The sequence below is a fragment of the Malaclemys terrapin genome, chromosome 8, assembly GCF_027887155.1.
Source record: "Malaclemys terrapin pileata isolate rMalTer1 chromosome 8, rMalTer1.hap1, whole genome shotgun sequence".
Taxonomy (NCBI): Eukaryota; Metazoa; Chordata; order Testudines; family Emydidae; genus Malaclemys; species Malaclemys terrapin.
In genome coordinates this window covers 28,746,872-28,759,347 of record NC_071512.1, presented here as the reverse complement: position 1 = coordinate 28,759,347, position 12,476 = coordinate 28,746,872, and the positions used below count along the sequence as shown (strand labels likewise).

Here is a 12,476-nt window from a genome sequence, read left to right as displayed (position 1 = left end):
ATAGTGAGTGTTACAGCTGTACAGTAACATATCGAAGGACAAAATATGCCCTATGAGAAGTGCACAACTCTCTGCGAAGCCCACTGGAATGGTGTATGCATGTATCCAGAAGTTCACCCTGAGTCACTAAACTAGAACTACCCAGGAAAGGGATTTATAAAAGAAAAGTAGAAGAAAAAACTCCTGGTTTGTCCAGCAAACAGTGTGGATTCAATTCCATTCTATTCCACTTAACATTTATACTCCATCTGTTGTGATTTGGGTTTTTTTTTCCAATGCCTTTGGAGAATTAAGCTTTTGGATGAAGTGTGCTCTGTGAGGAAATATAACCAGTGGTAGGGCACAGTCAGTTTTGGGGTTTACCTGATTTCTCCTATTCTCTGCACCCTTATTCCAATCCAAAGCAAATTTAGAACAAACGTCTAGTGGATGCAGAAGCTCAGTTTGTAAAGAAGGCAGCAGAAGGCAACAAGTTAGGGTGATTCCCTCATTTGGAACTCACTTCCTGACCAGCTGGTCAGAGACAGAATCTAGCCATCTCTGAGGCTTTATGTAAGCCCCTCTTCTCACTCCTATAATATTTTGCTTTGGATTTGATTCATTGATTTTATTTTGTCCATTTTGTTTTTCCTCTCTGTAATGGCAGCGGTTAAGTACCTTGGCAGTAAGAGCTATAAAAAGGAGTAAAATAAATATAAAAGGATATAGAAAGTTAAGGGTTAAAATACGGCTCCAAGAGACAGTCAAATACTTGGAGGCATCGCCTAGAACGTAGCACGTAAGTTGTGGTTGAGGGAACTGTTATGCTGGCGTAATGCCCCTAGGAGGCTGGGGATGGTGGTGGAAATGGGAGCCCACTGTAAAGCAGCACTTTCTACAGCTGTGGACCATGTTTAGTATGCTCTCCTTAGCATTCCTCTCCCCTGGTGAGAGGTGATCCCCCTTGCTAGAAATGGAGTATAGCTAGCAGTGCTAGATACCCTTCCACCCAGCGCCAAGTGCAGGGAATACAAGCATTGTGTCCGCTTCTTGCATGGGTGCAGAGGAGGAAAGGCGCTACCTCTATTCTCACCCATCTTGCTCACCCACTCAGGGCAACCACAATTTGGCATCACAGAAGAAAAGCTCTGGCAGGCTTAGACATACAAAGCAGTGTTAGACATCTGCAAGCAATACGACAAAAAAGAAGACTAAAGGCAAGAATGCAGATCCAGGTAAGAGCAGTTTAGGGGAAGGGGAGAGGAGAGAAGAGAAGATCTTGGGGAGAGCAGCCCTGGGAAGGAGAGAACCTCTGGAAAAAGTAAGAGCTGATTTTGGCTCAGACTGGGAGAGAGTTCTCACTTACAAGGCTGTGTGACACCAAAGATTTTGGAGTTTAGTGGACAGTCAGCAGTCATGATGGGCCTCAAAGCTAACTTGACCCTCATTGCTCCACTGACCCCTGCCAACTGCACTGGGACACTTGCAGACTACAGAAAGCAGAGCACAATGAAAACATATCCATTTTCTCACCCAGGGATTAGTGGATATTTAATATTTGAGAGCACTTTTCATACAACATTTGCTATTTATTTGTTCAGCATTTTATGGGCACCAAATAATAATCATAATAAAAAAAATATCCCAACAAACCCAGAAACAACAAACCAGCACAGAAGTGACTAAAACAACACGGAGGCTAAGGAGCTATTACAGTATTTTGTACTTACACAAGGTTTTGAATTTTACAAGCACTTTACAAACATTAGCAAAATAATCCTCACTGTCTTCCTGTGTGGTACATACACATTATTATCGTCCTCTTACAAACAGGGAAACTATGCTAAGGCCAGCACTTTCAAACTTGGGTGCCTAAATCCTCAGGAGTTCATATCATGCCTGGAGTTTACAAGGAGTAAAATCAAAAATGTGAATGGTCTCTGGAGAGTTTGGGAAGTACCACAAGGCAAAAGAAGACAGACAAGAATGCTCTGCTAGATGTTGCAGCACCGTGTTTTAGAGTCCCTGGGAGCAAGCCTCCCAGTCTGGGTCGACAGAGTTGGGCTAGCAGGGCTTGCACTAGTGCTCTAAAAACAGCTGTGCAGACAGCACTTTGAAGTTGCAGCTCAGGCTGGAGCTTGGGCTCTGAAGCCAATGGAGCAGGGTGGGGCCTGAACTACAACTTCAAAGTAGTATGAATGTCTACACAGCTATTTTTAGAGCACTAGAATGAGCTCTGCTTCCCCAAGTCTGTCAATCTGGGCTTGAGCTTGCTCCAAAATGTTGTGTTGACATATCCAAAGCAATTCAGCAGCAAGGCTGGGAACAGAAACCAGAAGTCCTGACTCCCAGTCCCCCGATATAACCACTAAACAATGCTCAATGCTGCTTCCATGCAAGTCCCAGGAAAGCACTCAGTGACTGTTTTGTGGGCTTGGAATAATTCCTGCAGAAAATCGGTGCCAAAAAACAAAAATTAATTTTGGCAGAATGATGGACAAATTTTCCACTTCACTCATGGCCTCTGCACCACTTGAGTCCCCTAAAACAAAGGTTAATTTCACCCAGCATGAATAAATGTAGAAACATACACAGAAAATAATTTTGTCTCGATATTTGAAATGCCAGATTCTAGGATGAAAATGGGCACTGTTTTCTACTAATGGTTTCACTACTTGTTTCAGAGAATGCCTTATTGTGGAAAGTCTTGATCTAGAAAATGAGAGGAGGTTGTAGCATTTTGTGGCAAGGGTAATGCACATCAAGAAAGTTAACAAAACTTCACCTGCCTGCATTTTGACAAGGCTACCTTAGCTTGTCTCATATTGGGAACTACACCTCTAACCCGATATAATGTGACCCAATATAACATGAATTCGGATATAATGCGGTAAAGCAGCGCTCCGGGGGGACGGGGACGGGGCTGCGCACACCGGCGGATCAAAGCAAGTTCGATATAACACAGTTTCACCTATAACGCGGTAAGATTTTTTGGCTCCCGAGGACAGCGTTATATCGGGGTAGAGGGGTAGTTGCTTTGGAGAAAGAGGATTAGTTTTGCCTTCCACTACACTGACAATTTTGCTTCTAGGTCAGGGATCAGCAACCTTTGGCATGAGGCCTGCTAGGGTAAGCCCCCTGGCGGGCTGGGCCGGTTTGTTTATCTGCCGCGTCCACAGGTTCAGCCGATTGTGGCTCCCACTGGTCCGCACCGCTTCCCACAGCCCCCATTGGCCAAGAGTGGCAAACCAAGGCCAGTGGGAGCCGCGATCAGCCGAACCTGTGGATGTGGCAGGTAAACAAACTGGCCTGGCCTGCCAGGGGGCTTACCCTGGCAGGCTGCGTGTCAAAGGTTGCTTACCATGGCGGGCCGCGTGCCAAAGGTTGCCGATCCCTGTTCCAGGTGCTCTCTGGCAAGACATACACAGTTCATCTAGACTGTATTGATACACTATAACCACTTCAGAATTTAGAAGGATCCTAATTATCAGAAGTTTTAAAAATTGAAGAGGAAAGACACCATTAAATGGGCTCACATACAGTCCAACTGCTCACAGAACAAAGGAAGTCCAAAAGAAAAATTAATTTAAAAATAAGTGTATCCTTCTGCTATCCCTGAAATTTTGTTTCTAATACCTAAACTTCCTACATATAATCTTGAATAACTATAATTCCCCCACAAAAGATGCTTAATAACTATTAAACTACTCGGGGCTTGATTAAGAAGAGGATTAGATTTAAAAGTGGCCACAATGAGTGTTTTAATGGACTTCAAACATCTTTTAAGATACCCCAAAGTACCACAATTTAAAAAGATTTAAAAAAGGGAGTTGGTCCCAGGAAAATCCTATCTGTTAACAGGCTTCTTCCTTTAAAAAAACAAAACAAAACCCTGCCTTTGAAACTTCTTTGACAAAGCTATCTGAGCATCACTGCAGATCTGAACAGGATCAGAGTAAACCCCTGATTAAGCACATATCTGAACTTGATCCATGACTAGTCAGGATAAAAATAGAAATATTTCCCAAGGCTACACCTGGAGTCTGTAGGAAAGCACTTAGAGTCCTTGAAAAGAAATACTGCCGAGAGACTTAGACCCTCCCTGGATCCCTGCTGCACTTGTGTGATTAAGGGCCACAGAATTCCCATACTGATTGCAGGATATGGCAGTAAACCAGCAACAATCATGCATAACTCCCAATGAGACAAGGACCAATGTGCAACTTCTGGGAATAACACGCTTCACGGACAACTGAATTTAGTCTCAAAAAGTTTAGGGAAACATCAGGTATAATCTTTTGTAGTTGGATTTTTCTCCTTCTTGGAAAAAAAATAGAGCTCATGTTATGACTTAAATAGATTATAAAACAAAGGGAAAAATTCTGGTCCCAATGGAGCCATTGTCAAAACTCCTACTGACATCAGTGAGATGTAGATTTGGCCCAACAACTTTAGATGTGACAAGGAAATCCAGCCTAGGTAAGGATGTGGACCTATCTAATAGCCATTCTACAGCGAGCCAGGTGCATTATAGTTCAATATCTTTCTCATGAGCAGCTGGCTACACCTAATTGTAGAAGTTAGACATAAGAAAACAAAATAAAAGGAACACATGTACTGAGAGAAATCATCAGGCATTGGACATAGAAGAAAAACCCACGGAAAAATTACTAAATAATCCTGTAGATTACACAAAATGTGTTATATTAAAAACACCAAGCTTGCATGAGAAACATTTAATAGGCAGGGACAGGGCCGGATTAACCTTTTGTGGGCCCTGGCACCAAACATATTTGTGGGCTCTCATGTAGTCGTTGTGGGCTCCGAGTGTGGGCCTAGTGTGGCAGTGCCATTGGTGCCATAGTATACCTGGTACTGAATCTCAGAGACATTTTTCATTTTGATCACACACCTCTGCATGACTATATGCATTGCCATACACAGTTCCCTCAGCCCCCAGTTTTTCTCATTAAGCTCTATATCCATGTGGGTTTACCAGTGTCCACAGGGAGCAATAATTTCACAGTGATCAGGGGAAACTCCCCATAGATTTATCTCCTTCCTCATTCAGACCTTCTATAGCCATGTCTCCAGTACCACCCTATGTCACCAGTCACTGTACGGGGTTCTGGTCTCAGCTCAATAAAGTTTCACAGCCAGCAGATACCTGATCAATTCTGACAAATCCCTCCCTCAGCACTCATCCTGCCATTTGAGCAAGCCACTTGCAAATACCATTTCCCCAAAGTGAGGACTTAGCCCCTGGGAACCTGAAGTCACCAGCCTTTCTCCCTCTGCTCCCATCTACATGTGAGTCTACTACTTGGTCACCACCACCTCTTCCCATGCTTGTTTCCCTTCTACCTTGGACGTGCTCCCTAGCCAGCTGGGGCTATTCTCCCCCTGCAAGCCTGATCTGCTTCCTCTTTCCCTGCTCCCCTTGACATTCCTTTCCTACAGGTGACCTCTGTTCCTTGAGGTTATCTCCAGTTTCTTTATCCGCTTCTAGCTTAATGGACCCCAGTAGTCAGAGAGCCAACTGCAGCTTCTCTGGCTATAGCCATGGGGCCAATTGCCAGAGGCCAGCCTTAGGTAGCTGCAGCTACTAGTCAAGGAAGAGGTGGCAATTCCAAGGCTGAGCATGCTTGAACCTTGTAACGGTGGCACTAGGGTTTCTAAATCCTCAGCGCTGGCCCTAGGCAGCGGCAGACTCTGGAGTTAGGCGTGTCCCTCCTCTAGGCCATGGCTTTAAGTACCTGAGATGCCTATCACCTGCAGCAGAGGCCACCAATTCCCACACATCCCTCAGCTAGCACTTAGTCATGCAGAAAGTGCAGCCTGAATGATTTTGGAGGCTGGAGTGTCAGGAGGTTCCCATCCCTGAGCAGCAGCTCTGCAACAAGCTCACATGGCCCCCCTCTGCTGTGGGACCAGGACTCTGTGAAGACAGTGGAGTTACCCTGTGTATAACCAGTTCTGTCCAAAGCCTGTTGAAGTAAGTGGGAGTCTTTTAATTGTCTTTAATGGGCTGTGTACAGAATCAAAGACCCTATTCTAGACTCTATGCTGCACTGGTTTACTATTGTAACAGGAAGGTCTCACTTTACCTAGTGAATAAGCAACACCTCCTACAGCACCTAACTTTTTCTCAGAGGCCTTCTGCCCAATTACTAAGTGTAAACCTGCTTAGCTTACCAGAGCTGAAAATATCAGGTAGTATGGTTACAAAAGCAAGGCACTTCTGAATTCAGTAGGAATTTTGGATGTGCACAGAACACAGACAGGACTGGTTCCCGCATGGTTACAGAACTGCAGTCAAGTGGAACAATTTTCAGCTTGTGTGATTGGAGGATATCTGATCCATATTACAAGACTATCCTACATAAATGAGGAAAAGTTGAGGTGCCTTTGTTATTCTTTTCTTCCACTCTTCATTTCTGTGGGGAATTTGCCAATGCACTATCACTGTCTTCTTTTTAAACAATGGCTGTTGAAAATAGCAATTCCAGTCCTAGTTAGCACTGGGAAGACCCCAGCATGTGTTGCTCAATTTTATCCTACTTTTTCTACAGCAAAGTACAGTGGATCAGTATATTTGATTTGGGAGAAATGAAGTAACAGCTGCCCAAATTGAGCTTTAGCACTCCTGAATTTTGAGGGTCTTCAAATCTGGAAGGCAGGTGCTAGATTCCCTTTCTGAATATTGGATAAATCTGGAAAGGAAAAGTCAATTTCTACTTCCATGGCTCAGAAGTGGACATCCTCCTGCATGCCTGGTACTGTACCTAAAGTTGCCCAGGTCCTCTAGTACAGCCTCTCCTGCCTTACTTTTCATTTTAAGTTCTCCTGGTGGGGTCCACATACCTCCCTTGCTAGGCTTCAGATACAGAGGTGCACTGTCCATTCATTCCACCAGTTCCTTCTTTGGGGGCTGCCAGGTGAGGTCACATCAGCATCCCTAATCCAGTCTGGGGAAGTCTTCTGAGGATGATATCTGGGCCAAAGCTTTCTACTCCTTGGGCATACTTGTTCCCCATTCACACTGCCACCCCCTTCTAACAGCCTGTTCTTCATTCACAGCAAGCTGCAGCGCATGGGGTCTCAGTTTCCCCACTCTTTCCCCCTCACTTTCCTGCTGATAGAGGCCAAGGGAATGCCAGGAAAAGTAGTTCCTTCCCTGCTCCAGGACAGGACTGGCTCTCTAGGCAGGGAGCTGGCCAAGAAACTACAGCTCCCAGGGCCCCCTGGGTTCTCAGCTCCCATGCGTGACCCCAGTGCTCCGAGGCTCCACTTCTGCAGCGTTGCGAGAGGGGAGGAAGTGAGTGTTATGGGCCCCCTTCTGAGCTTGGGCCCGGCGCTTTGGTGCCATGGTAAATCTGGTACTGGGCAAGAACTCAGATTGGTGTGATCACATTTTTAAAAGTCGAAGGATGATCAGGAGCGAGACTACTTTAAACTTGTAGTCACATTGAGTTGAGAGTACAGGATAGTAAAAAAGTTGTGGGAGCTCGCATATAGGCCTTATAAATAAACAGCTAGATGGACACATTGATGAATGGGTGCATGTGTGTGAAGTAGGGTTACCATACGTCCAGGTTTCCCTGGACATGTCCGGCTTTTGGGTCTTTAAATAGCCGTCCGGGGGAAATTTGTAAAAAGCTAAAAATGTCCGGGATTTCCCCCGGATGGCTATTTAAAGACTCAAAAGCAGCTGACAGGGCAGCCGCGCCGGATTGGGCCGATCACTTGGGGCCTCTCTGGCAGCAAAAGCTCCTCCCCCGCTTCCCCCCCTCCCCTGCAGCTTGAGCACGCCAGCAGCGCTGCGCAGGGCATAGGCACCGACTTTAGCCGGCGCTGGTGGGTGCTCACGCCCCCCCCACTCCCGGCTCCGCCCCTTCCCCACCCCCATTCCAACCCCTTCCCCAAATCCCAGGCCCCGCCTCCTCCCCCGGGCGTGCCACTTTTCCCCTCCACCCCCCTCCCTCCCAGACTTTTGCGCGGCAAGCCTGGGAGGGGGAGAAGCAGAGCGCTCAGGGAGGTGGCAGAGCGGAGGTGAGCTGGGGCAGAGGGGCGCGGGGAGGACTGCCCGCAGCAGGTAACCCGGGGGGGGGGGGCGCAGGGGAACCTCTCCCCACCCCAGCTCACTTCCGCTCCCCCTCTGCCTTGAGCGCACAGCCGTGCCGCTCTGCTTCTCGCCCCCTCCCTCCCAGGCTTGCCGCGTGAACAGCTGATTCAAGGCAATCCGGGGGGGGAGGGGCGGAGAAGCGGGGCTGCTGCGAGCTCAGGGGAGCAGGCAGAGATGGAGCGGAGGTGGGCTGGGGTGGGGCGGGGCAGGGAGCATGGCGAGTCAAGGGACAGGGAGCAGGGGGAGGGTTGGATGGGTCAGGGGTTCTGGGGGGGGCTGTCAGGGGGCAAGGGTGTGGAGAGGGATTGGGGCAGTCAGGGGAAAGGGAGGGTTAGATGGGTTCGGGTGGGGGGCACTCAGGGGACAGACAGCAGTTGGATAGGCGTGGGAGTCCTGGGGATCTGGCGGGGGTGGGGGTGTGGATAGGAGTCAGAACAGTCAGGGGACAGGTAGGGAGTGGGATCCTAGGGGGGCAGTTAGGGTGGGGGGGTCTCAGAAGGGGGCAGTCGGGGACAAATATAAGGGAGGCTTAGATAGGGGGTGGGGTCCCGGGGGACAAGGAGCAGGGGGGTGTTGGATGGGTTGGGGGTTCTGTGGGGGGCAGTCAGGGGGCGGGAAGTGGGAGGGAGTGGCTAGGGGGTGGGCTACCCCCCAGAGAGTCCTCTTTTTTGAAAGTTCAAATATGGTAACCCTAGTGTGAAGGAGGCTTAGTGAGCGGATGATGAGCATTGTATAACAACACAGATAGAAGTGGATAAGTGGATGGATTCTGAGTGGATGGATGGATCTCCTCAAGCCTTTGTAGGAAAAAATCCTCTAGAATTTAATAAGGATGAACCCAATAGAGAACAAGAATGATCTATTGGATAAGGCACTGGACTGGAACTCAGGAGACCTAGGTTCAATTCCTGACTCTGCTATCAACTCCCTAGGTGACCTTGGACAGGTCATGTAGTGCAGATTTTCAAAAATACACCAAAGTGCTCAGTACTTGCAATCAGGACCAGATTTTCCAAAGAATCCAGTTAGGCACTAAATGAAACAGCCAGAATTTCAAAACTGCACAGTAGCCAGCACCCAGGGTGCTGAGCAATTTTGAAAATCTAGCTAAATTCTTTGGAAAATTCACTTGCGGGTGCTGAGTCCTTCTGATAATTATAATCTCAATCTTTCTAGCCCTCTGTTCCCCATCTGTAAAATGGGGATACTATTGCTTTTTCCCATCCTCTGTATTTCTTGCCTATAGGGACTATAATCTCTTTGTGACAGGGATTGACTCTTGCTGTCTCAGTGCCTAGTGCAACAGTGCCTGGATCTTGGCTGGAACTTTTACAACATTACTGCAACATATAAATTATAATAAAAATAATAATAATAGACTTCTACAGAAATGTAATATGGTTCTATAGAGATTATTCTACATACAAACAGAATGTAATAGACTTATATCCTTATATATTTAACTATCCTATAAAATTCTATATAAGGGAAATAATTATTACATTCTATAAGATGGTAAAAAAACACATAGAAAGGTTATAATTTTTAAATCTATTCTATAGGATTTTTCTATACAGGCTAGATTGCGTTTGAGAACACAAAAGCAGATCCTTCCTTTCTAAACAACACTTTGCACATTTCCATCAGCTTATACTAGATGACATAGAGCATTTATAATCAATTACAACTGGTGACACACAGAACAGATGAAGAAAATACGATGCTAGAAAATATTTGTATAGATTGAGTGTGCATGGGAGTGTTCAGAGGCCAGATGGTCTGCAAGTCTCATAAACCTCACATTTCCCACATGTAGAGGCAGTCTGCACCCTTTCCCCTTTGGCTATGATTAAGATGAACTAACAATCACACTTCTTGCAAGTGATGATTAATATTATATTCCTGTCATTTCACATATGCATTTTTTATATTCTTTGACTTTAATGGGCTAGTATTTGCTCTCTGTGAGCAAAGTCTTTGAGGCTTGTAATTCTTAAATTGGGGTGATCAGTTGAATGGTCTCACAAGAGACCGAGGATTTCCTCCCCCTGCCTGCATGTCTGTTTTACATGTGTAATATACCCTAGGTTAAACAAGTAAATAAACAAAGACAATGAAATCATTCTCCCTACTAATTTTTTAAAATCTCTTATTCCATTATTATTATCATTGCTTTCAAAAATCACTTTTGGTTTCAGGGAGAATTTCTAATTTTGCATTAAGAAGAACAGGAGTACTTGTGGCACCTTAGAGACTAACAAATGTATTAGATTTATTTATTTATTTAGCTTAGTCTCTAAGGTGCCACAAGTACTCCTGTTCTTCTTTTTGCGGATACAGACTAACACGGCTGCTACTCTGAAACCTAATTTTGCATTGATAGTTATCAATGTTGGCATAAAAACTAGTTCATTTTAAAATTTATTATGTTAAGTCACACAGTAGTATTACATAAGATGGGTATTTTTATCTGTATGGTCATATGGCAAGAGCTATTTACTAGAGATAGCCCTGAACTGTGAAGTTTTGCAGTGTTCAGATCCATAAGGTTGATTTGGTCCTTACAGAGTAAGGTAACAGCTGCCAAGTTGAGATTCAGATCCCAGTTTTGACAACAGCATTTGAGGGTGTTCATATCTGGGTATGTGAGTGCAGAATTTGGCTCTACTGGCTAGGATTTCAAAAGAGGTCTTCACATTGTGGGTTAAGTGATTTTGAAAATCTTTTCCCGGCACAGAGCACGTGGAAATCTGACCCTGAGCTCTTCAGAAGATCTGGAACTAAGGGATTATAAATGCTGTTCAGTGTTTGGTTAACATTACTGAACTAACCCCCCCCCCTTTTTGGATTTGGGGGTTTAAAACAATTTCTGTAAGCCTTAAATATTATATAAGAATAGGACACTCATCTTAGAAGCAATTTCATTGCTGAAGCAATCATCCAAAGAATAAAGAGTCTCCCTGAAGTTTTGGGAAATACCACAACCAAAACATGCGCTGCAGCTACTGCTCCAGAAGAAATACTTCATCAGTACACAACAGATGTGCTCTTTAAAATAAATGAGGTCCAACCAAAAGTAGTAGACTGAAGAAAAGAAGCTACATGAAATATTTGGTTTTGATGAATGTCGGAAGAAAAGGAGAGAGATGAAAAGCTTCTATGGCTGGCAATCAAAAGAAGTGTAGGGAACAAGATGAAAAAGTTACTTCAGGAAAAACAAGACAGTTTCTGAGGATCCTTGTTTATTTAGCCTACCTGCTGCACCACAAATCTCAGCATTTTACAGATGTTCGAGGTCTTTTCCCCCTTCCCCATGGATGACTCAATGTATTTGTCAGGAGACTAGACCTCCACATTGTACAGCTTTTAGGAACGTCTCTGCTCTAAATTCTATAAGATGTACAATGAAAGTTTTTACAATGAAAGTTTCCAGAAAACAAGATGTACTGCAGCCCTCCTTGAAAACCATGTTGGACCAAATCCTGAAGTCCATAATCATAATTTACTTAATGTTAGTTTGCCTGGGTAAGGACAGAGTGAAAACTGAATAGAGACCTCCGGATGTAGATACAGATAGATTTGTTCAGCACAACTGATCCAGTCCTTTACAGCTCTGCATGTGGGCAGTGAAATATGACACAGTGAGCTATGACGACTTATGTGGTTTTTGCATATGAGGACATGACCTTGGCTTCTGGTACAAAGGTGAATAAATGTTGCTAAATATCCTGATAAATCAGCTATTACACTTCTGCACATATGCATAGTAAGTGATTTTACAATTCACCAGGTGGCATGAGCTTGCATAACTGAGGGCAGGATTGAGTTCTAAGATTCTAGGCCATATTCATCACTGATGTAAACTCCACTGTCTGCGATGGGGTTTATACCAAGGCGGAATCTGGTTCTCTGTCTTCAAAAGGAGGCCTTTCAGGTCATACCATCTTTCCACAAGGACACAGCTTTCTCCATCTCATTTCTTTCAAAGGAAATGTAACAACAATATTGACAATAGTATGAGAGAGGGCCTTTCTGTAGTAAAGTGACTCATGACGAAAGTGCATATAACCCTCTGTTCTTTAGGGATTGGGAATGGGAAGACTTTTGCTCACCTCCCTCATTATCCTTGTTATCAGCACAGGAGGTTTCCATGGCAACATTGCATCCAGGCCCTCTCCAGCCGGTCTGGCAGACACACTGCCAGCTGTTCTGACCGAGCGTGCATCTCCCATTGCCATTGCACAAATCAGGGCAGCCATCTGGTTGAAGAAATGAAGAAGATAAGTACTAGAAATACTAATTCACATTAAGATTCTATGCTCTAGACAGGTGAAACAATACCACTGTGCATACAAAAAGCAGCTTCAGCTAG

At 45.0% G+C, this 12,476-nt stretch overlaps 1 protein-coding gene across 3 annotated transcripts in view; it reads right to left on the bottom strand.

Moving 5' to 3' along the window:
* Positions 1-12,476, bottom strand: part of TENM2 (teneurin transmembrane protein 2) — a 1,031,222-nt gene that overhangs the window by 72,501 nt on the left and 946,245 nt on the right. For all 3 annotated transcript variants that reach the window (XM_054036715.1, XM_054036716.1, XM_054036717.1), the window contains one exon: positions 12,217-12,363. In XM_054036715.1, coding sequence (XP_053892690.1) covers positions 12,217-12,363 — 147 coding nt within the window. The remainder of the gene's footprint in view (positions 1-12,216; positions 12,364-12,476) is intronic.